The 21235-nt window shown below is 38.4% G+C and overlaps 1 protein-coding gene across 1 annotated transcript in view; it reads right to left on the bottom strand.

Annotated features, from left to right (window-relative positions):
* Window positions 1–21235, bottom strand: part of LOC104462251 (fibrillin-1-like) — a 138956-nt gene that overhangs the window by 49076 nt on the left and 68645 nt on the right. The window contains 15 exon segments of the mRNA XM_010074127.1: window positions 259–384; window positions 4095–4217; window positions 5116–5241; window positions 5378–5503; window positions 6035–6163; window positions 6255–6380; window positions 7666–7890; window positions 8717–8842; window positions 11432–11482; window positions 12477–12614; window positions 13568–13687; window positions 14349–14474; window positions 17667–17792; window positions 18705–18758; window positions 20273–20425. Coding sequence (XP_010072429.1) covers window positions 259–384; window positions 4095–4217; window positions 5116–5241; window positions 5378–5503; window positions 6035–6163; window positions 6255–6380; window positions 7666–7890; window positions 8717–8842; window positions 11432–11482; window positions 12477–12614; window positions 13568–13687; window positions 14349–14474; window positions 17667–17792; window positions 18705–18758; window positions 20273–20425 — 1875 coding nt within the window.

Genomic DNA, 21235 nt, shown 5'->3' with positions numbered 1-21235 from the left:
CTCACTGGAAGAGGACCCAAAGATATGATGCTACAGATCATCATGGTTGTATCCCAATCTACAGGGATATACAGAGATAACATCTGTATTTGACAAGCAGAGCTTGTGCAATGGGGCTGGTCCTATGGTCAGGTGGCCACAACTAGGGCGTAAGAGCAATACTCTTTAAATATCATTGGGTGCCTACTTGTAAATAGTGCCTTAATAAATTATTTTTGCCCAGTTAATGCCGACTGGAAAACATGTACTTTCCCTTACCTATGCAAGTCTTCATGTCTTCAGATGCCATGAACCCATCATAGCAAAGACACCTATATTCTCCTGGGATGTTTGTACACTGGCCTCCATCACAGATGTTAGGATTGTCTTCACACTCATCAATATCTACAGGGAAAAATCAGATTAAAATATGCTACCTTTATGAATGCAACTAACCATAATCATGGCAAGCAAATATTTTAATGCTCTGATAAATATGATGAAAAATAATTGAATTGCAAATAATTGAATGGTACATTGCAAAATTGTCCTGACGAATAAGCTCCTCATCTCCAGCAAAGTAAGTGGCAAACATTCACCTCTGACGCCAATCGGAACAGGAACCAACTTTGTAGGTAAAAAAGTCATTGACAGAAAAGAAAAATACAGAACTTTTGTCACACCACATGGCCACACACAACTGAAGATTCTTGGATACAATCCATCATTGTTGAAGTCAATGGAAGCTCTTAATTCAAATGCAGTGACAAAAATATCGGCCTTTAGAGAGCTTAAAAAAGCCATCGTACATGCAGAATATCTCTAAAAGTCTCAAGGGTGGTGACAAACTGGAAGCACAGAGTCGAACTCATGATGGGAATAATTACAGTATGTACATTTATTTCACTAAGAGATTTTATGGGTTTTTTTAGCATTTCAGCTGACTGGCCAGTCCAGCCATACAGTTACATCCTCTAGCATGTAAGTTGTGTTCTCAGTTCATTAAACTGGGCATCACTGATTGGGGTCATGCTGCAGAAGCAGGCACTTTATTACATTAATGCAGCCATGCTAAGGCCTGGAATCTTTCAGAGTCCCTGGGGTTATATTAGTGTTCCTTGTAAAAATCCCTAGAATCTCCCTGTGTCAGCAACAACATAGAGCAGAAAGAGCAAAAACCAGAAACTCTGCCTGGCAATACCATGGGAAAAAAATCAGCACAAAAAGGACAAGATTCAGGAACCTCCTCCAGGAGAAAGGGTGTAACTCATTATCAGACCAGTCTATTGTGGATTGCAGTAATTATGCAGCTGCAGAAAATGAACTCATTTTAACTTAAAATATTATGTTCATTATTCTCCTGTATTTCTAGCAACTAGTGCTTGTGTGGATACACAACCTCTGCAAGGAAGAAGGCTGACCAGTCCCTGTTCATCTTAACAAGCAAATAATGTTGGCATGGACAGTAGCCTGGAAATATTAATTTGGAATGGAATTTGAATTAACATGCAAAATTAAGCTCTAGAAATGGGGATAATAATGACAGAAATAAAGAACTTTATTTATCAACCTGCCACTGTACTGATTTCACAGCTGGGGGAAAGGCAGCTGACAAAGAACCTGTTGTTTCTCCTAATTGAGGTGATTATTTATGCATAACTTCACCAATTCAAACCTGACCTACTACTGAACTGAACAGCATTCTTACCAGCTCAATTATCAAAAAATATATTGTGTAATGGCTTCTTTGTGTGATGTTAAAGATAAAAGACATGTTCACATAGAGAGCAAACTCGAAATGTAAAATAGGTGTTTCACATACTCATGTCACAGTGCTACTATGTCTAGTATCACGCACAAACATCCGGCACAGTAAAACCAGATATTCAATGCAATGAGTAGAAAAAGTAAAAAAATAAATTTTTTCTTATTTTTCACTCAGTTTGGACAGAGGCAAAATTTCAGCATGTGGATTTCAAATATTCACCAGATGTTTATATATATGTAATTAACATCTCTTCAAGAGAAGGCAGCAGCATTTTTAGATACTAAAAGTGTGGTGAAGGTGACCCCCTCATATCTCTGGGTATTTTCTTAGGAAGAGTTTGACTTGACATCCAAAGGTGCTATTTAAACCTTTTTATGTGTGGGCTATCGCGTTTAAGTCTTTCTTAGTGGAGAGTACAAAAATGAATAGCTAATAGCTATCGCTGGCTGGCATATGAATTAAATTCTATTTGAGAGCCAAGGCCGGATATAAATACGCAAAAAAAAATTCACAACCAAGATCAAATGCTTTTTTTATTCCTCACTCACGTAAGTTCTGACTACAAACTTCTATGGACATGTTTGGTCAAGTCAATATGTGGACAGAACCACCGAGAATCCATCCCCAAGGCAAAGGCAACTGCATCCTCCCTTTTTAATTTTGAGAAGGGAAAGACGATAATTTTCTATTCCAAAGTTTTTAATTTATTACCCAGCAAGGTGCTCTAAATGATCCGCTCTGGTTTTGGCTTTACATATGTCTTTTTGGGTGGCTAAGGGCAAGCAGGAATAAAGCCAGCTTCTTGCCAGGAGACTTGTGATCCGTAAGACTGTCCAAATATACACTTGGGTCATTTGGTCCCCAGTCAAGCCAAGAAGATGAAAACAGAAAAGTGTCTCAGAGAACGCTGCTCCCCCCTCCTTCTTTCCCTCTCACGTCCCTCTAATCCTGTCACTTGGGTTTAGATCTTGGCTGAGGCACAATTTTGATCAACTGGTTTTATTTTTGCATTGAAAAGCTGCCCCAAACACCAGTGTTTGGACAATTTTTTGTATGAACTTGCCTTTTGTAGAAACTTGACCTAAAGTAAACTATTTCTAATCTAAATATTTTAGGTTTTGAAATACTTAATTTCAGGGTCAGTCAAATTTGCACTTTTTCCAGTTGATCTCTTTCTTTGAACAAGGGTCCGATGCTTGCTGAAGATTGGCTACTTTACAGTGTAAGCTGACTGTGTAAACTACAATGGAGGTCAAACTACATTTAACTATGCTTTAAGGCTCTTTTATCCTTTGGAATGGTAGCGAGTGGCCTCAGGGTAATTAAGACCCTGGTCAGAGGTCTATAAACATTTACAAATTCAAAATGTGAGTTCTCTCCATTAATTCCGTATAGAAAACTCTCCATTTGTTCAACTACAAAGGCAATTCTATTCCAAGGGATTAACCCTGATATATTTCTCATGCTCTTCATGGAGCTCTTGGATGGAATTGGCAAACACCTGGCAAATATTCACATGCCTCAGTGGGCCGGTGGTTGTGTGCAGCAAGAAGTAAGAGAAGAGTAGGGCAGAAGTATCTTTCCAGTAACTTATGTGGAAATCACTGAGTACAATTCACTTACTGGGATTATAACTCCCAGACTCCCAAAGGAGAACCCGGCTGCTACGAAGCTCTGAAAATTTTCTCACAAACCCTGTTTAGAGTGCAAGAGAGCTGTTTCCTGAGAAAGATTCATACTATTCAGATTTCAGCTTCTGTGAAAGTCATTCAGTTTTGAAGTAATGCAGCATACTTGCATTTGACTAACAAAGGATCAAAAATTGGAATTTTCTTGCTTGCTCAAGAGCAGATACCACACAACCACAGAACAGGGCAATCAGCTCCTTTTCTAGCATTTCTGTCTATTCTCTCTCCAATATACAGTACACTTGCAGAGCATTTTAGCTTATGTTTATGATAATTCTTCCCATTGACTTCAACACATTTTGGATTTGGACCTAATATAATACCTTAAGGGAGAAAATTCATCTCCTACTGAAAAAATTACAGCTTTTTGTTTCCAAACTCAGAATCAACTTGTCCACTCACTTGAATTATGAAGAACCAATTCCCTTCAAATCAATTCAGTCTGCAGTTGTCCAATTCTGATACTTTGGAGATGTTTATTTTAGAAAAAGAACTTCAATTTCCATGCATTAATTATGACTTTCTGGTTTGTTTGGTTATTTTGTTTTGCTTTGTTTTTCCCATTATATTTGTTACAATAGCTTTAATGTTAAGAAGGCCCATTTTTAAACTATTGAAATAAACCCTACCAGCGGAAAAGTTCCCAAAATCTCCCTTACCAGTACATGTCCTGTGGTCTGGCATGAGTGCAAAGCCTTGTTTACAGCTACATTCATAGCTGCCCTCTGAGTTCGTACAGAAGTTCTCACAGCCACCATTCATTATACTGCACTCATCAATATCTAAAAAGGAGAAAATTACAGTTAAAACTCACAACACCTTTTACTTTAAGGCACATTTCAAGGATACTTTGAGTCAGCTTTCCAGAACAGCATCAGTCCAGAACCTACACTTGATATTTGATTACTCCTTGAACATTCAAGTGTTTGTAAATATAGGCATTGGGATGGGTGTCAGGCAAACTTTTTTTTAGAGATGATATTATCTGACTGCATATACAAATACCTCTGCAGTTCTCTTCCTACATATAAAAATACTGCTGTTGGGTTACCACAGTACATTGAAGGCAACAAAGTTTTTGTAAGGATCAAAGGAAAAAATTATCTACTAGGCAGAATTAAAGCCAGTGGATTTTTCATGTATTTCCATGGCACAATAAAATGTATGCACGTAGAAGAGTGCACAATACGTGATTTATGCTAAATGTCATTTACAAAATGGGGCTTTAAGGAAACAGTTACTAGAAAGGCCTATATTTGAGACAACTGCAGATCAAATTAGGAAAAACTCAATTGAGCCACATAATTCTACTCCATGGTCTGTCAGGAATGCTGATTTTTAATAAAACACAGAACTCAGGATTTAACAAGATATTCCCCCAAATGATCAAAGTCTCAAGTCTTAGAACATTTAAAATAGTAGGGATTTTATGCATCATGATTGATTTACTAGAGAAAATAAGATATTACACAGTTAACTATAGCACTGCCATAATTTCCTTCCTTCTCCACTAGTAATGGATGTGCACATTTTAATCTTTTTGCATACTGTTTTGACAGGCTGTACTACATTTTTGAAATCACAGTTAAAAATGTCTTTATACAGCTACTAAAAATGAAACAATTACTTGTGTTTTATCTTCCCTATTTGCTAGAGATCCCATGTAGACTTTGTCCTTACCAACACAGTATAACTTGTCCGGTGTGGACTGATATCCAGGGTTGCAAGCACACTGATACTTTCCAATCAGGTTGACACAACGTCCATTTCGGCACAGGTTGGTGCTTAGGTCACATTCATTAATGTCTGTTGCAAAAGAAAAAGAGGAACGTGTTTTAGGTCTGAATGAAAATGATACTAAAGCAAACATTGTAAATGCACGTGCAGTACAAGAGCAGTATAAAAAGCTGTGCAAAATATTGATTTTGCCTGCGTGTCTCACCTATACATGCAGAGATATTTGGTGATATCTGATGGCCCGGAGGACAATCACAGCGAAAACTTCCCTCTGTGTTGATGCAGGTGCCGCCTCGGCAGAGAAGGGGATTACGCTGACACTCGTCGATATCTGTGGGAAGAAGGGAAGGCACATCGCTGCAGGGGCCAGTGCTGCCACAGCAGCAGCCCATCCCTCCCCACAGTCTGCTACTCATCACAGCACCATCTGCCTAGATCATCTCTGGAGCCTTTCCTACAGCTAGTCATCCCTTACACCACAGTGCAGTTAAAAAAAAAAATAATTAAAAAAAGTCTACTTCTAAATTTTAATTTACTTTAAGTTAAAAGTTCAGGATGATATCCCACTCAGCAAATTGAGGATTGTGGGGATAAATTTAACACCCTAAAATCCTGACCCTTGCTCATTTATGTTTTGGCATCCTGCAGAAACAGCAAATTCACATTTGGGGTGGGAATCAAGGTAGAGTGAGCTTTAATAAGATTCACAAAATGTGAGGGACCTAAACTCAGGCACAATCAAACCTTCAAAAAAACCCCCCAAAAAACAAACAAAAAACCCCCAAAACCCAAAAAAATTAACCATGCATAGCATATTAGTATATAGCATACTATTGCATATCTATGGTCTATAAAAACATACCCATGCAATTTTTCATCATCATAAATCCACTTTCATAGCCTTCAAAGCATTCACATTCAAAGTCTCCAGGAGTATTGACACAGATGCCTTGGCCACAAAGGTCAGGAGAGATGCGGCATTCATCAATATCTGTAACACAAACACATTCACAGTATTTTCAAAGGAGTTCAGTTTTTCCTTTTGAAAACAAAGTTATGAGAGACACATCCACGCAGTTTACCTGTGCAATTCCTCTCTTCAGAATCAAGGGCAAATCCACTGTCACACCTACACTTAAAGCTGCCAATGGTATTTCTGCATTTTCCATGGGTACAAAGACTGGGGACCATTTTACATTCATTGATATCTGAAAATAAAAAAGTAAGGACATAAGATATTGTCACTTCATACAAAAACAGCACACAAAAAAAACAATGCCAACTTCAGAGCTCCTCCTTTCTCACAATAATGACCCCTCCTTTTGGGAAAATTGTAGACCACACGACATAAACTGATACTGACTTCCACCTAACCAACAATGTAGACACTGCACTGGAACTGCCAAGGGCACCTTCTGCCATAAAATGGTATTAGTCTCCCCTTTGTCCTGCAGGATCTGATCTGCAACTTACTGAAGTAAACAGTAAGATTTCAGTGGACAGAGGATCAAACCTACAAGGGCAAAGGGAGCTTTCAAAAGAACTACTCTGGTCTCTGGTTTCTGAGAAAAAAAAAAGTGACTTCCATGAGTCACAGGAAACATGACAAGCATAAATAAAAGCACATGTCACTTTTCTTTATGGATAATTAATGGCTCAGTAACTGTTTATAACACTAAGGCTGAAACTAACAACAGCAATTGTCATTCCTATATATTTTCCCCTCCTTTCAGACTTTAGAATGTTTAGTTTTTGGGTAACTGGCTTTCTTTATAAACATATTCACATCCATTTGTGCTTGTAGCATTGTCCAGCTTAACCCCGCTGGTAACCCTGGAAAGATGGCTTTCAGCACATGATGCTAGGGTGTCACTGTATGATTCCCATTTAATGCTGGAAGTTTACCAACAACAGTCATAACAAGACTTGGTTTACCGTAAACTAAATTCTGATGATTTGAGCTATCATCCTGGAAACATTTTTCTCTACTTCTCCAAGTAGCTCCACAAGAAATTCCCAAAATTATTCACCCTCCCTTGCTTGCTCCACAGTAGAATTAAAGTTATAGCACCCCGCGCAGGAAGATAGATTGCTCTTTCAATACATCCAAAGCTGACTGCTCAGTTTATTCCAGTTCTTGCCCTATGAAGTGCCAGATTTTCAAAGCTATATCATCAGCCAGAGGTGCCATTAGTGCAACACAGGAGGCAAAGTCAGGCACAATTTAACCTCTCTAGTAGAGACACAAATTTAGTGTTTTGAGGCTGCAGTATTACATGGTATTTAATAAACTGTGACACAGACTAAACTATCTTGCATTTTACTCTGGCCTTAATTTTCATGTAATCTAATTGGATTTTCAAATGTGCCTTAAAGTGAGTGAAGTGCCTGACTATCACTGAAATCTTCAAACCCACAGGAATTGTCTGAGAGAAGAGTAAAAGAAAAAGCCAGACGGATTTGCTGGCAATGAACCACAAACGTATCACATACCTTTAGAGAAAGGTTTCCCAGTTATCTCTATCTTTGTAGAGAACCCAGATCCTCTTGGACAAAGAGCTTCAAATTCAGGTGTTCCCTTTAGAGGACACTCCTCACACTCAAAGCCCCATGCTGCCCCCACGGAACAGCAGCAAGCATCCATTCGGTGTCGGCCTGGTATTTGTGAGGTGCATTGCTCATCTTCATGCTGCAGGTAGCAACTCTCCAAGCGAATGTCTGTTGGGCAATTGAACAACATGTTGAGAGAGAAAGAGAAAATTTAGTTCACTGCAGAGGAATCCCTTTCCAGAATCCCTTCACAGGACAGTTTGCTCCACATTTTTGTGGACCCCTCTGAGTGTACCAAGCACACTGCAAAATTTCTAACAGCAAAACATTAACACTGAACTTAGAAATTAAGAGTTGAAGTAAGTTTAGAGCACCATTCTGAAAAATCGTGCTCAACACAAAGTACATTTTGGATCAGAAGAGGATTTTAAGCATTCCAGCTTACCATACCTATCCAGGCATTTTAATTACTACAAGCTATGCCTTGTTCTGAGACAAATCTTGGGTATTTACTGTCATGAAGGGACAAAGATGCTTTGCATGGACAGCATACAAACTTCAGTATTCTGTTGCACCCTCCATTAAGGTGCACAGTGTGGCTAGAAATACCACGTCTCTCCCCAAGATGCCTGAGTCCCTGCCCACAACAGTCCATCCCCCCACCCCACATCCAACCTTGGTGATTTCAGTGGGGCTACGTTTGAAGAGTGCTAAGAGCTCAGATGATCTGTAGGGATTTGTCAGATGAACAATCTGGAACTAAATCAATGCTATTCACCACCTAGCAGCTGGTGATGGGCTTTAGGTACTACCACTGGAATCTGTTCATATGCCAGTTGAACTAAGTTCATGTCCCTGATTGATTCAATTTGAAAATTACTTACGTGAACAAAAAATAATTTTCCTTACTTGTAAGAAAACATGCAATGCAAACATTGCTCAACACATAGATTCATTCTTCTCTAGTAGACTTGCAAATGGAATTAATACCTACCAAGACATGTCCGTCCAGAAGCATCTAAAGTCATTCCATTGGGGCACTGGCAAACAAATGATCCCAAGGTATTGACACACTGCCCGTTTGTACAGACTCCAGGAAACACCTCACATTCATTTACATCTATTTCCAAACAAAACATGAATAAAAGTAATCACTAGCATTCTAAACATGAACAAATCAGAAAAAATATGAACATTCTAATGTTTGTTTTTAGGATAAAACACAAAACCACAACAGTTTACATGGCATGACAAAATTCCAAATATTTAGGATTTCCTATACAAGTCAGTTAGAACCAATTAATTACAGAAAACTGATGATGATTAGAAATAATACATGTTGCTATTTGCCACTCCTACATATACTGAAATCAAACTCAAAAGTAACAAAAAAAGGGAGGGGGGCATTTAAAAATTATATAAATTTTCATACTTGCTGTGGGCCAGATTTTTGAAGCAAATGCGCAAAGGAAGATGAAGGTAAGTGCGTAATGAGATTATGCGTTATTCCAACAAGATCAAGCTATGTTGTAATTTTTAATTTTTTTTTTTAAGTTTTTGCATTTTTAACATTTGTGTCTTATCAGGCACACCTGTGCATGTCTGGATACTACAACACCATTTGAAATCTGACCCCATGACCTTGTCAGCAATTAGTAACTTTATAGAGATTAAAATGAACTCCTTATGTATGCACACACTTTTTTTTTAACTTAATTAACTAAAGATTATATTTCTATATTTAAGTGGCAAATTTAGCACTTTCAGGTAAGGATAGTTTGATTGTGTTATCTTGGCCTGAGCATCTATAAACATTTAGTAATCTAAGCGTGGAGTACTCCCACCAGTGCCCTTTGTGAAAAGTTTACACTTCACAACTGCCTTTAGGAAAAAGCTTCCAGCATTAAATATGGCCCAAGACAAAGCCTGACAATTTTTTAGGCACAAGAGGATAAGAACAAGAAATGAGAAAAGAATGACTCTGATAATCTAGAGCTGAACACTCACGTATAGAGCAATCAAGAAGTGGGTAGGTTGGACTCGCTAGGCCTCCAGACAAAACTTCTGGTGCAAATGCTCTAGAGCTCTCAAACCGCATGGAGTAGGGTGGAGGATAGATATAGGGTGGATATCAGTGGCCTCTGCCCTTGAACAGATATTATAAATAAAAGGCCCATACTGACTGGAAGGCAGGAAGTAATCCGGTGGACTATTAGAAACCACTGAAACACAGTTCACAGCCTGTGAGCAATATTCCAGCTGACAACTCCAGGGCTCACCCGTAAACCAGAGGAACACTGCCAATTTAGTTTGCTTATTTCCTTGCACAAGGGTCCATTACTCATTTTACATATGCTGTGTATGGGAGAACTGAGTATCACCTTTTGGGAACTAAACTCACTCCCTTGTCCTGTCTCTCATTTGCCAGTAATTTCCTAGAGATCTTCCCCTGTCTTGAAAAATGCTTACATTGGTTGAAACCCAAATACGGCTTCAGTATGTTAAAAGCAGGGGAAACTACTCTGAAAAATCTGGGGCTATCCAGGTCCCATTGAAATGAGAAAGATTAAAGCATGCAATAGATGTAATCTGAAGTGCTGGTAAAGGAAATGCTGAAAACAGTTATGTCTACATCTTGGAAGGATAAACTTTCCATCCCAGCAGTGTTGAAAATGTTCTAAGACTTTCCTTGTGAAGAGAGATAGGTGGGGCTGCTTTTTTTTTTTTATTTCTTTCCCTTTCTTTCACTTATACACTCCAGAAAGTGTTGCTGAGGTCAGATAAGTTATGTACAGTGGGTCTGCAGCACAGACGTGCCAAGGTATTCAGTCATCATTTGGAAAGCAAAGAATATGTGTGAGGGTGTTCCTCTTCTTTTTTATTTTATTTTTTGTTAAGGGAAAAAACAATGTTTCTTTATGGAAGCTACATATGGGAGTAATTTTTTAAAAATATTTTAACTGCAGTGTCATGTCAGATGTTGTCAGTCAGGATGACCCACAGCAGTTTGAGACTCTCTGAGCTTCTGCATATTATGAAAATATGCAGTATTTTGCCAGGGGTTCAAATCAATTCAAATGAAGATGAAATAGGGTGGGACCTTCAATTCTCACAGAATAGTATACAGTCATCTCATACCACCACCACCTCATAGCACAAAGCTACACATGTACAAAATCTTCAACCTTTTCTTTAACCAAAGTTTAACTGTGTTCTGATGCCTTTTTTTTTTTTCTAATAAGACAATGGAACTATGCTTTGCAATGTGTCTGATTTCATATGGAAGAAAGCCAAGGTTAAGGAAAGAAAAAAAAGAACAACAGAAAAAAACTTTAATGTGATATATGGTCTTTAAACATTCTTTTTCTAAAGCATAATAATAATTGATAATGCCATGTTTTATAACATATATAAGATGCATACTTTGCCAAAATAGGTTACTCAGTTAACAGTCCTTGAAGAGACAGAACCATCTCCATATACTGGTAGACACTATATTTGCAAGTGTGTACTTTCAGATAAACTGTGAGTATGTAGGAATGTTAAACAAACTTAAACCAAATTCATCCCTGACATAAGTCGAAGTCAACGGAACTACACAAGGTAAGAATTTGGCATAGTGTTCCTCTATGCTAAATTAACCACTTAAATCAAAACACTGGCATTTTTTCATTCAAGCTCTGACTTATGTTAAGGCAACAATAAATACCTTCACACAGTGTTCCTCTTATTCTTGAATATCCCTTTTGACATATTGGGTCTGTGAAACAAACAAAAGTGAGCTTTTAGAATGCTGCAGTCCAAAACTCACCATTAACTTATTATGCAAAACCAATCATGTGAAATATTATCTAGAGTTTATTGCTAGGACAAATCTGAGTGCTCAGACAGTATCTCAGTCTTTTCTGAAAAAATAAAGAGATAAGACGGGGCAACTACATAAACGATACAGAGAGTCAACTATTATCCTCTTGCTTCCCATGTGTCTTAGCTAGCTAACCCAAAAGTGATTATATGATTCCTGCTTCACTCAAATCAATTAATTCACGTAACTGATCACAGCACATTACAGCCCTATTTACCATGGATGGATGAGGATGAATTCTGCTAAGATACACAGGATGATTTTAACTAAATATTTGAGCAAACTAGCAGCTTTCAGCATATAGAAATAACAACCCACACACATTTCTGCATTCATCAGCTCATCCCTGGGTTCTCAGCTCATCCCATAGTTCAGTCTAATTGTCAAGTGAATATGCAGAGACCTCAATCCATTTCTTGATCAACCATATGATTCTCTATGTCATCAGTTAATCTACAGAGTACAATAACAAGGGCTACTCCCTCTCCTCCCTCCATTACCACACCAAAGATCCATTTGTTGCAAACATTTTCCTGGGAGCTCTGGGGAACATGCATCTACTGCTACATCATTAGGGACTCTAGATCACTAATTATGACAAACCATACTCAAGTAATGCTGCAAGTTACAGACTGAAGGTGTGGTCCCTTTCCTTCAGAATTTAAACTTGTAAAATGTTTACTATAAAATCCAAAGTTAGAACCTTCTATAGCTACATGCTACCTCTCAAATATTAAGACTTCTCTTTTTCAAACTGAATAAGGAATGAGTGCTTGGTAATAGAACAAAGTTATTTGTCTAGCCTGTGCCCAAACTTCTATGACAATAATTTGGAGCAACCTCAGAACAGGAAAGATCCCAGATTCCTGAGGAAAATGAACAGCGTTACCTCGTTCACATGGTGTACATGGGCTTCCCCAAGCAGCACCTAGTGAGGAACAGCACTGGGACTTCAGAGTTGCTCCGTTGATATTTATTTCACATCTTCCATCCACTATGTTCTGCCAACAGGTACCCTTAACAGTTTCTGTTTGGAAAAAACCCCAATGTATCGTCATGAAGATTGTTTAGCATTATACATTAAACTATTTGGAAACACACTTGATTTTAATAATGAAAAAGAATCGTCCTTTCATTATAGCTTACCACATCAGATCTGAATTTATTTTAAAAGCTCTTAATTTATCCTTCTCTTTGCTAGACTATAGCCTGAAATCATCCCAGCACAGAGCCCTTGCAAATCCTAGTTTATGCTTATTGACCTTAACAGAGAATATCTCAACACCATTCAAGATCTGAGTCGTATTTATTATGACTCAGATTAGAGGCACATGCAGAAGAATGCAGTGGATCTGAATCCCTTCTAGATCTTCCATTAATCTATTAGATCCCCCAGCCTGGATATCTGATCTTCCCATATAGGCAGTGGCAGGAGATAGCAAAGGATCAGACAGAGCTATAGTTCCGCAGTTTTCTTCACTGACTAGGCAACAAATATAAACTAGTGTCCCCCCAGAACTCGTAAGGGAAGAAATTGTGAGCCCACAGAGTATGTGAGTCACAGCATTGTCTGTGGCTGCTCTTGAGCTGGTCTGGTCCACACACAACCTACTCATGCTCCATCTCAAATAGAAAACTGGCCTTTCCAGAGAACATGTCCACCCCTCTAGCAGAGGGAATTAAGTGGGTGATCATAGTCTTGGAGAAGCAGTCTTAGCATTTCTGTATTTGTTACAAAAATTTTCATCTCTCTTTCAAATTTGACATGGAAGCACATCACGCTTCCAAGTGCTGGTCACACTTTATGTACCCACAGAAATGGTGAAAACAAACACTTTCTTCACAGTGCTTCTGAAATGTTTTCTGCTAAATTTATCTACACAAGTTATATTTAAGTATTTTCTGAATTTGGTGTACAATGTTTGTATGTCACTGGACATTTTCAACCAGCAAACATTAAATCTCCAGAAGAATAAATACCTATGCAGATGGTTCTGGTTGTATCCAAAGTACTTTCAGGAGAACATTCACAAGCAAAGGAGCCTGGTGTGTTTTTGCACACCCCATTAACACAGGGGTTAGATTCGCACTCATCAATATCTAGAAGAGAAACACACTGCCATTAGTGCCAGGAAGTGTTAACAAAAATACATAAAGCCTTTTTCAGCTTAGGGAAAAATGGAAGAAGCTTTCCTCATGACCAATTTTCCTGACATTCTGTTTTTCTATTATGAAACTCTTCACAAAGGACTAATGATGCATGTGTCCTAAAGACACATTAACACGTCGGAACATTAAAACATTGAACTTAGCAGCAGCATCTCATTTTTCAGTAATATCCAGCTATTGCTCTGCTTTGTGGTGATGGACCGTGTTGTTCAAATGATCTGATACACATCCTGTCTGTGGCTCAAAAAGGGTTCAGACTAGGAGCTGCCTGACTTTGTTCTCCACATAAGATAACAGATTTGTAAAACTTGGTTCTTCTCACCCTTGGCACAGTGTGGGCCCACTGGTGGTGGTCAATAAGGAGAGTGCTAGTACAGGCCTAATACAGGCTACTCCATGAGGTTATCTAATGCTCTCATTTTGGTCTTGTCTCTCCTCATTCCCCCTACTTCCTCACATGGGAAGACCACCTTCTTTATGGTTTTTTTAGTTCTACACCTTGTATCCTCATCAAGGTTCAAAGTATTTCTAGCACAATCTGAGAATAATCCAAATGAATAAAACTAGGATGAGACGGAGTGTTACCAATTACCTTCGCATGTCTTTAGGTCAGGAGTGTACACAAATCCTTTTGGACAGGTGCAGGTGAAACTTCCAGGGGTATTTCTGCATTGCCCATTGTCACAAAGCAGCATGTTCAGCGCACATTCATCAATGTCTATAATGAAAGTCAAGAACTTTTTAAGAAGAAAAACATTTCTGGAATAAAAGTCAGGAAAGAATTTCCCTCCCAAGAGCCACATTTCATTAGATATTGTGTACACGGAGAGAAGAAGAAGATAAAGGGGAGAGAGAGAGAATACTCACACACGACTTGCACTGTTTTTAGACAACAGTAAAAAGATTTCTAGATTCTTTATGAGACAACACACTTGGAATTATTTCAAATGGAAATGACCATTCCAAGTAAACTAACACTAAAGATCCCACTTAGTGCACCTTCCTTTTTCATGAAAACTATCATTAAAATAATAGAAACAATAATAGTTATATTTATTCAAAACACACAAATATTACCTAGAGAAAAATTAACATTCAAATTTTGTTTTTTAAATCATGAAAAAGAAATGAACCCATTCTTCTCTATTTTTGTTGACTTTTTCCTGAGCTTTAGTCTTTAACAGGCTGCTTTGCTTTTTAAGAGCTCCTACTTCCTTTCTATACATATTCATAATATGTGACAGCCACACCATGATTCAAAATAAAGCTGGGAATCAAAGTTTCATCTTGTCTATATTGTGGAATATGTCTATGCAGTCTCTGATTTCCTGTACAGCAGCCCCCACAGTCACGAAAGAAATGAGGAGATGACTGGTTTGGAAAGGTTTGCTGGTCATCCTGGTCTTTAAATCACCATTTTTTCCAAGCTGGCTCTGAACTGTCTTAGATGTTATGGTTAACAAGGCCAATTTAAGTCTACGCTTGCTTCAGAGGTGAAAAATTTAAATAAAAATGCTAGCACTGAATTTCAAGAGCCCTTAGGAAATCTTTGGAAGAGCTGTGGTTATTAGAGAGAAGTTGCAAGAAGGCGGCAATGTGCCACAAATGGCAGGTGAAGACCAGAAGAGACCCCAAGAGCAGACAGGAACAATTGGCTAAGTCAAAGAAGCCTCAGAAAGTGTTGAAAGAAGTTGGGAAGACTCAAAGGGTCAGTGCAGCAGCTGGGAACAGCAAAAGGGCTTGGAAAAGCAGGGAGATTTGCAGAATAAAACAGACCGTGTGGGAAGCTTCACAGGAGTTCAGAAAAATTGAGACAGGGCCAGGTGGAACATTATGGAAGAATGGGAAACAGCTGTGATGGTGCATCGATGTGGGCTGCAACAGGGTGGGCTGGGGAGCAGCTGGAAAATGCACAAATGGATGGGGAGAAGGGACGCCATAAGCTATGGGCAGACACTGAAATGGGACATGGATAATTAAAGCCAAAGAAGAAATGGGAAAATGGGATGAATTACAGCATGACTTTTATCAAAGATAGATCAACTCTTATTTTCTAAAAAATAAGATAGCGGATAGTTTAGACTGGGATAACACGGATGACTTAAGCTATTTAGGTTTAAGTAGAGAATACAGAACCCAAATAAAATTATTATGTAAGCTGGAGATAACAGGAAGGAATTTAAGAACCTTAAGGTGGTTCCACAGCTGTCTGAAGGAGAGAATAAAGTAGGGTATATTAAAAAGGGGGAGTAATCATGATGGAGGGAAGATATCATCAATGCCTTTCAGGGATCAGTCTTGGGACTGGTCCTATAAAATATTCATTGCAACACAGAAATTAAAAAATGAATGGGATCAGAAACTGTGGACAACACTAAGGTGGAAGTTATTACCAATACAGAGAATCATGAAAGACTAAATTGATCCTGACAATGTGAATGAGAGAAATAAGATTAAATATAATCACCAATGTTCAAAACTTCGCAATTAAGGACCAATAACAATAACATGCTATAAACCAGAACTCATCAGTTGAAGGCTATCGAGAAAACTCTGAATGTAACTCCCAATTAGAGGGTGACTTTGATCCCAAAGTATAACATGTATTTGACAAAAGACTAAGGCACTGTAGAATCAGTTTAGGCAGGATATTCCTAGGGGTAATGGACAATTGCTGGCACCGCTATACAAGGCACTGGTCAGACCTCATCAGAACACTGTATACTGGTCAGGTCAGCTGTGTTCAAGAGAAGGCTGTAGCCTCTGCTTTTATGAAAAGACTGGAAGTGTGGATTTGTATAGTTTAGCCAACAGAGTCTGAGAAAGGATATGATGATTCTTTACAAATACTTTGGGGATAAGTGCTGACATGGTGCTAAGTCGAAGGATAACATTAGTACAATATCAACTGGTAATAAAATGGACACAAATAAATTTTAACAGGAAACCGGAAGAAATTTCTAATCAGTTGTGCAAAGGAGGTCTGGAACAATGCACCAATGCAGGAGTGTAAGAAAGGAATCTAAAGAGTTTTAAAGTTACAGGCTTTCAATAAGACCATGTAATGGAACAAGAGAATTGCCAGAATTAAAATTTGTAACAGGAGTCTGCAGGCATCTGATGGTTTTTTTTACATCCTAGACAGTGTGAGAAGAGACTGGACTGCTACTTGTTTGAATTCTTTTCATCCCATGCCACAGTGCTTCCACTAGTCACCTCTAAGGAGCAAGAACAACTTATTTCACCTTTTCTGTGATTAAAAATTTGGCTTTAGATTTTTTTTCACTTGTATAGCACAGGAAATAAGCCCTAGCTAGAGACACCATACCATCAGATTCTGCTGGTGCTTCCAATGACAGTAAGTTTTCTTGTGTCTAGCCAGTACACTTAACACAGTTAAACCAATAGCCCTGTCTGAAAGTTGAAAGAGAATTTTCCCCAAAGTTAGCCTTGAGAGAAATCATGTAAGTCTTCTGTAGCATATGGGATGCTTATCTTCTTAAGATCATTTGGGAGTTTTACTTAAATCCCCCGCTCTGGGAGGCACCTATCACACTGGTGATCCTAGATCCCTCCTGTGGTGCATTTTAATTGCAGGACCTGGCTTCTTTTGATTTTGAGAAACATGGGTACTGCGGAGTGCATGTTCAGTGGACTTAACTGAACTGGATGTTTATTGCCTGGTTGCCAGTGATTTGCACCACTGATGGCAATGGTCCCTTACAGCCCCACAGGGGAGGATTTTCTAAGCACTGCAAAGCACTGAAATTAAAACAAGAATTCAGAGGAAACATCTAGAAATATCAGAAGAGCACCTAGTATCTGATGAAACACTGGAAAAAAAAAAAAAAGGTGAAAGAAGATAAAAACAAGCATTAAACTTCAAAATGAAAAATGGGACATTTCATACCAATGCAGTTTTTCCCAGTTGAATCCACTTCATATCCAGGGTCACAAATACATTTGTATGTTCCATGCAGATTCTCACACCTTCCATTTGGACAGAGATCAGTATCCAGTAAGCACTCATTAATATCTACATAAAAGTAAAAAAGCAAAACCAAATAAAACCAGAGTCAGTTGTTGAGGGGCTGTGGGGGTTAATTCTCCAAACTTGAAAAAGATATATTTTCAATATCACTAACACTGGCTGCTCCGTACTTATAATCATGTAGTTCCAAGTAGGGAATTCACACCTAAATGTTCACACTCAAGAGAGGAAAGCATCCCTTTCATACAGATTTAAGGCCAGCTCTAGCCCACAGACATTTGAGAGACTTGCAACTGCAGATAAGAACTGAGATTATCAAACTGGGGTCTTACAGAGAGGCACATGTACTAATCCCCCACCTTATCTGCTGATTCATAGCATTTGCAGATGGCGTCACTCTCAAAAGCATGAACATCTCTCCTTTCTGAATGCTTTTCCCTCTCTACTGCCAGAAAATCTACCAGTGAGCACTGGCTGACTTAAAGTTTGCAGTTTCACAGTTCCATGGCACTAAAGTTTTTATTGTAATCATATGCTCCTTCTTGGTAATTAACCACACTCAGTCAGCCTGGTCTTTTTTACAGATGAAAACATGTGAGGAAGCTCAATGTTCAACATGGCTTTATTCCTCAAGTTGATTTCAGTTGAAATGTGCAAATATGACTTACATAGATGATTTCTAAATCATACAGTCAATAACACTTCTCATAAATTTGCCGTTATTTTATAACAGCACTCACATACGTTCCATGGCATAAAACAGAGAGGGTGCACTGATGAAATGGCATGCTCCAACCATTTCATCCTAAATTATTCTAATGTGTTTCAAACAACCACTTGAATAAGTCTTCCTCCCATTTCTTCTGCCATCATCCTCACCAGCATGTCTAACAAATCAAGGATATCAACTGCTATAGCCAGAACTGATATAGTTTTAATTACATCAGGTGATCTTACCATTTCCTCCTGCAGTCATGCCAGTTCCACTGCTGCACAGAGCCTGATATTCAGCTGGAAACATATTAAAATACTTACTGAAATATTCTTTCATAGCTCATTGCTTTCAGCATCATCATTTACAATATGGCAATTAATTATTCAAATGAAATAACATGGCTTTCAATTATTCTAAAAGCATTAATAGTTTTACAGTGTTCTTAACCTGTGAAACATTTTAGCAGATCCAGAGTCTGCATCTGCTCAAGAAGATGGATGAGTGAAAAATTCACCTGGTGAACTGAAGCATTTAGGAATAGACATAAACTTCATGCTGGCCCTCCTACACAAATGAGCCGTAACATATTTGCAGCAAGATTCTCCAGAACTTGTATGTCCAAGCCTGTGCTCAAGGTACACATTCAAAGTGACCAGGAAACAGAAAAAGTTTTCCTAAAAATCTAGCCCACAGAGTCCAACATTTACAAAAGATTTCAACTCTACTGTACAGTAAGAAGGGCCCATTGATACCAGCAGAGGTTACTGGAAAGGCTCTTTCCTATTCTGGTAACATTTTCTTGGTGCTTTGCTATCCTAAACAACACAGCATGTTACAAAATGGTGGCCAGCAAGTAACCACTGAAGAGCTCATATCAGCTCAATCAAGCTCATTTGTTCCAACTGGTTTTGTCTCCCTAATGCTTTTCATGAAGCTATCAGTTAAAACTGAGATTTAAAAAATAAATCTAAAATTATTTTTGCCTACAAAACAGATACCATGGTAGTATGAGAAACTTTTTGAACCACATATTGACTGGCATACTTTGTTTATATGCAACAACAAATTTGCTGAGTGAAAAGAATCACTCAACAAAAAAGTTGGCCTTCAAACTAGCTCCCTGCAGTCGGTCACCTCCCCAAAACCAGGGTCTCTTTAATTACTGGCTTCACAACAAGGACAGTGTCAGCATAGTCTTCCTGGAAGAAGTGCTTTTCTAAAAGCAGATTCTGCCCATGAAAATGATTAGGACTGCTTTCTTGCCAGATAGAAGTTACGTTCCAGATAACTTCACTTGGTGGGGGTTTCAGTGAGACACTCCAGTATTCTCAACCAACGTAACTGGACGTTTCTTTTTGCATTGACTGTATAGAGGCTAGGTACTGTATAAACAATTTCAGATCACTTGAAGGAGGATATAGAACTCAGTCAGCAAACATCTGACTGACAGGTGTACATAGGGATTTGAATATATTACTCAAGATGCTTACATGAAGAACTTGAGGTCAAAATTATGTTTTTTGTTATTCACATCTATCAAAATAAGAGTTTGTTGTTTGAAAATCTGCTTTAATGTGTGTAACAACTCTGGAGCCAGATATTGGCATTTACTGTTGCCTCAAAAAATTCTCTCTTGTACTTTTCCAACATGCAAAGTAGCAGATTGCTCAAAACACATAATATGTTACACAACAATTTAACCCTCCTGATTTAGGATGCAACGTTAATACAAAACTGTATTTTACCTTTCTAAAAATAGTTTATCAACATTAAGCTTAGGTTAGAATATGTACCAGTAAATAAGCCATACCTGAATTTTGCGCTGGGCAGGGCTGACAAGGCTCCCCAAATGCATAGTCAGTGCTGGCACAACAGCACTCCGATTTTGTAACCGCACCAGTTAATGGTCTCACGCACTGTCCTCTCTTGTAGCCACCATAGCACGTGCTTCGCATATGTGTATCTGAGGAAAGACATCTCTCTTAGTTCTTGCCATAGCCAACTATACTGCCATGAATTATAAGCAGTATTAAAGCTAGCTCAGGTGTCATAAACACCATGAAGTAGCTGTCAAAACAAAACATCCTTCACCTTTTCCCTATGCTTTTTACCCACCTATACCCTCACTCTACTTGGGACAGAAAATTCTTCTTCCTTGTGCTCCTAAGAGTTCACACATACAAATTAGTTACTGCATTTAATGACTTAACATGTATTAGTGAACAATCGATGGTGAAACTATCAAGAAGCCATGGGGAAAAGGGACAAAGTCTCCGACATGTGACAGGGACACTACTCACTTGTAACTTGACAAGCTCAGTGGGAGGATTTCATAGCTAGAACCAATTATGTCTCAAAACTTCTGAAAAAACTCAGTACTGTTTACTTTATTCTCAGAGTTAGAGAACTGATTTGATTTTAACAGTAAGCATTTTCTCTCCCCCTCCCAACCCGCTAGCTCTGTCTCTGATTCATCATGGCTAAAATCACCACTGGTGCAACACCCTGGATTAAGCCCATTAAGGCCACACTAAAGGTTTTGCTTTCATTTTATCCCTGAAAAATGACAGAATGAGAGAAAAAGAAAAACTTGCATAAGGAAAAGATCACAAATATGCTGTTAAAAAAACCCCACAAAACTTTCTTTGCTTGTAAAAAGCAAAGAAAAAGTCAGTAATGATATTCCAGTGTTTATCTTTTCAGGCCCAGGGGTAACATTTCTCACTTTTTAAAAACTCAGACACATTAGAATTTTAAAATCAAACACCTCAAA

This window comes from Pterocles gutturalis, unplaced genomic scaffold (assembly GCF_000699245.1).
Source record: "Pterocles gutturalis isolate BGI_N339 unplaced genomic scaffold, ASM69924v1 scaffold29316, whole genome shotgun sequence".
NCBI lineage: Eukaryota > Metazoa > Chordata > Aves > Pterocliformes > Pteroclidae > Pterocles > Pterocles gutturalis.
The sequence above is the reverse complement of the archived record's forward strand: the minus strand, read 5'-3'. Positions and strand labels throughout refer to the sequence as shown.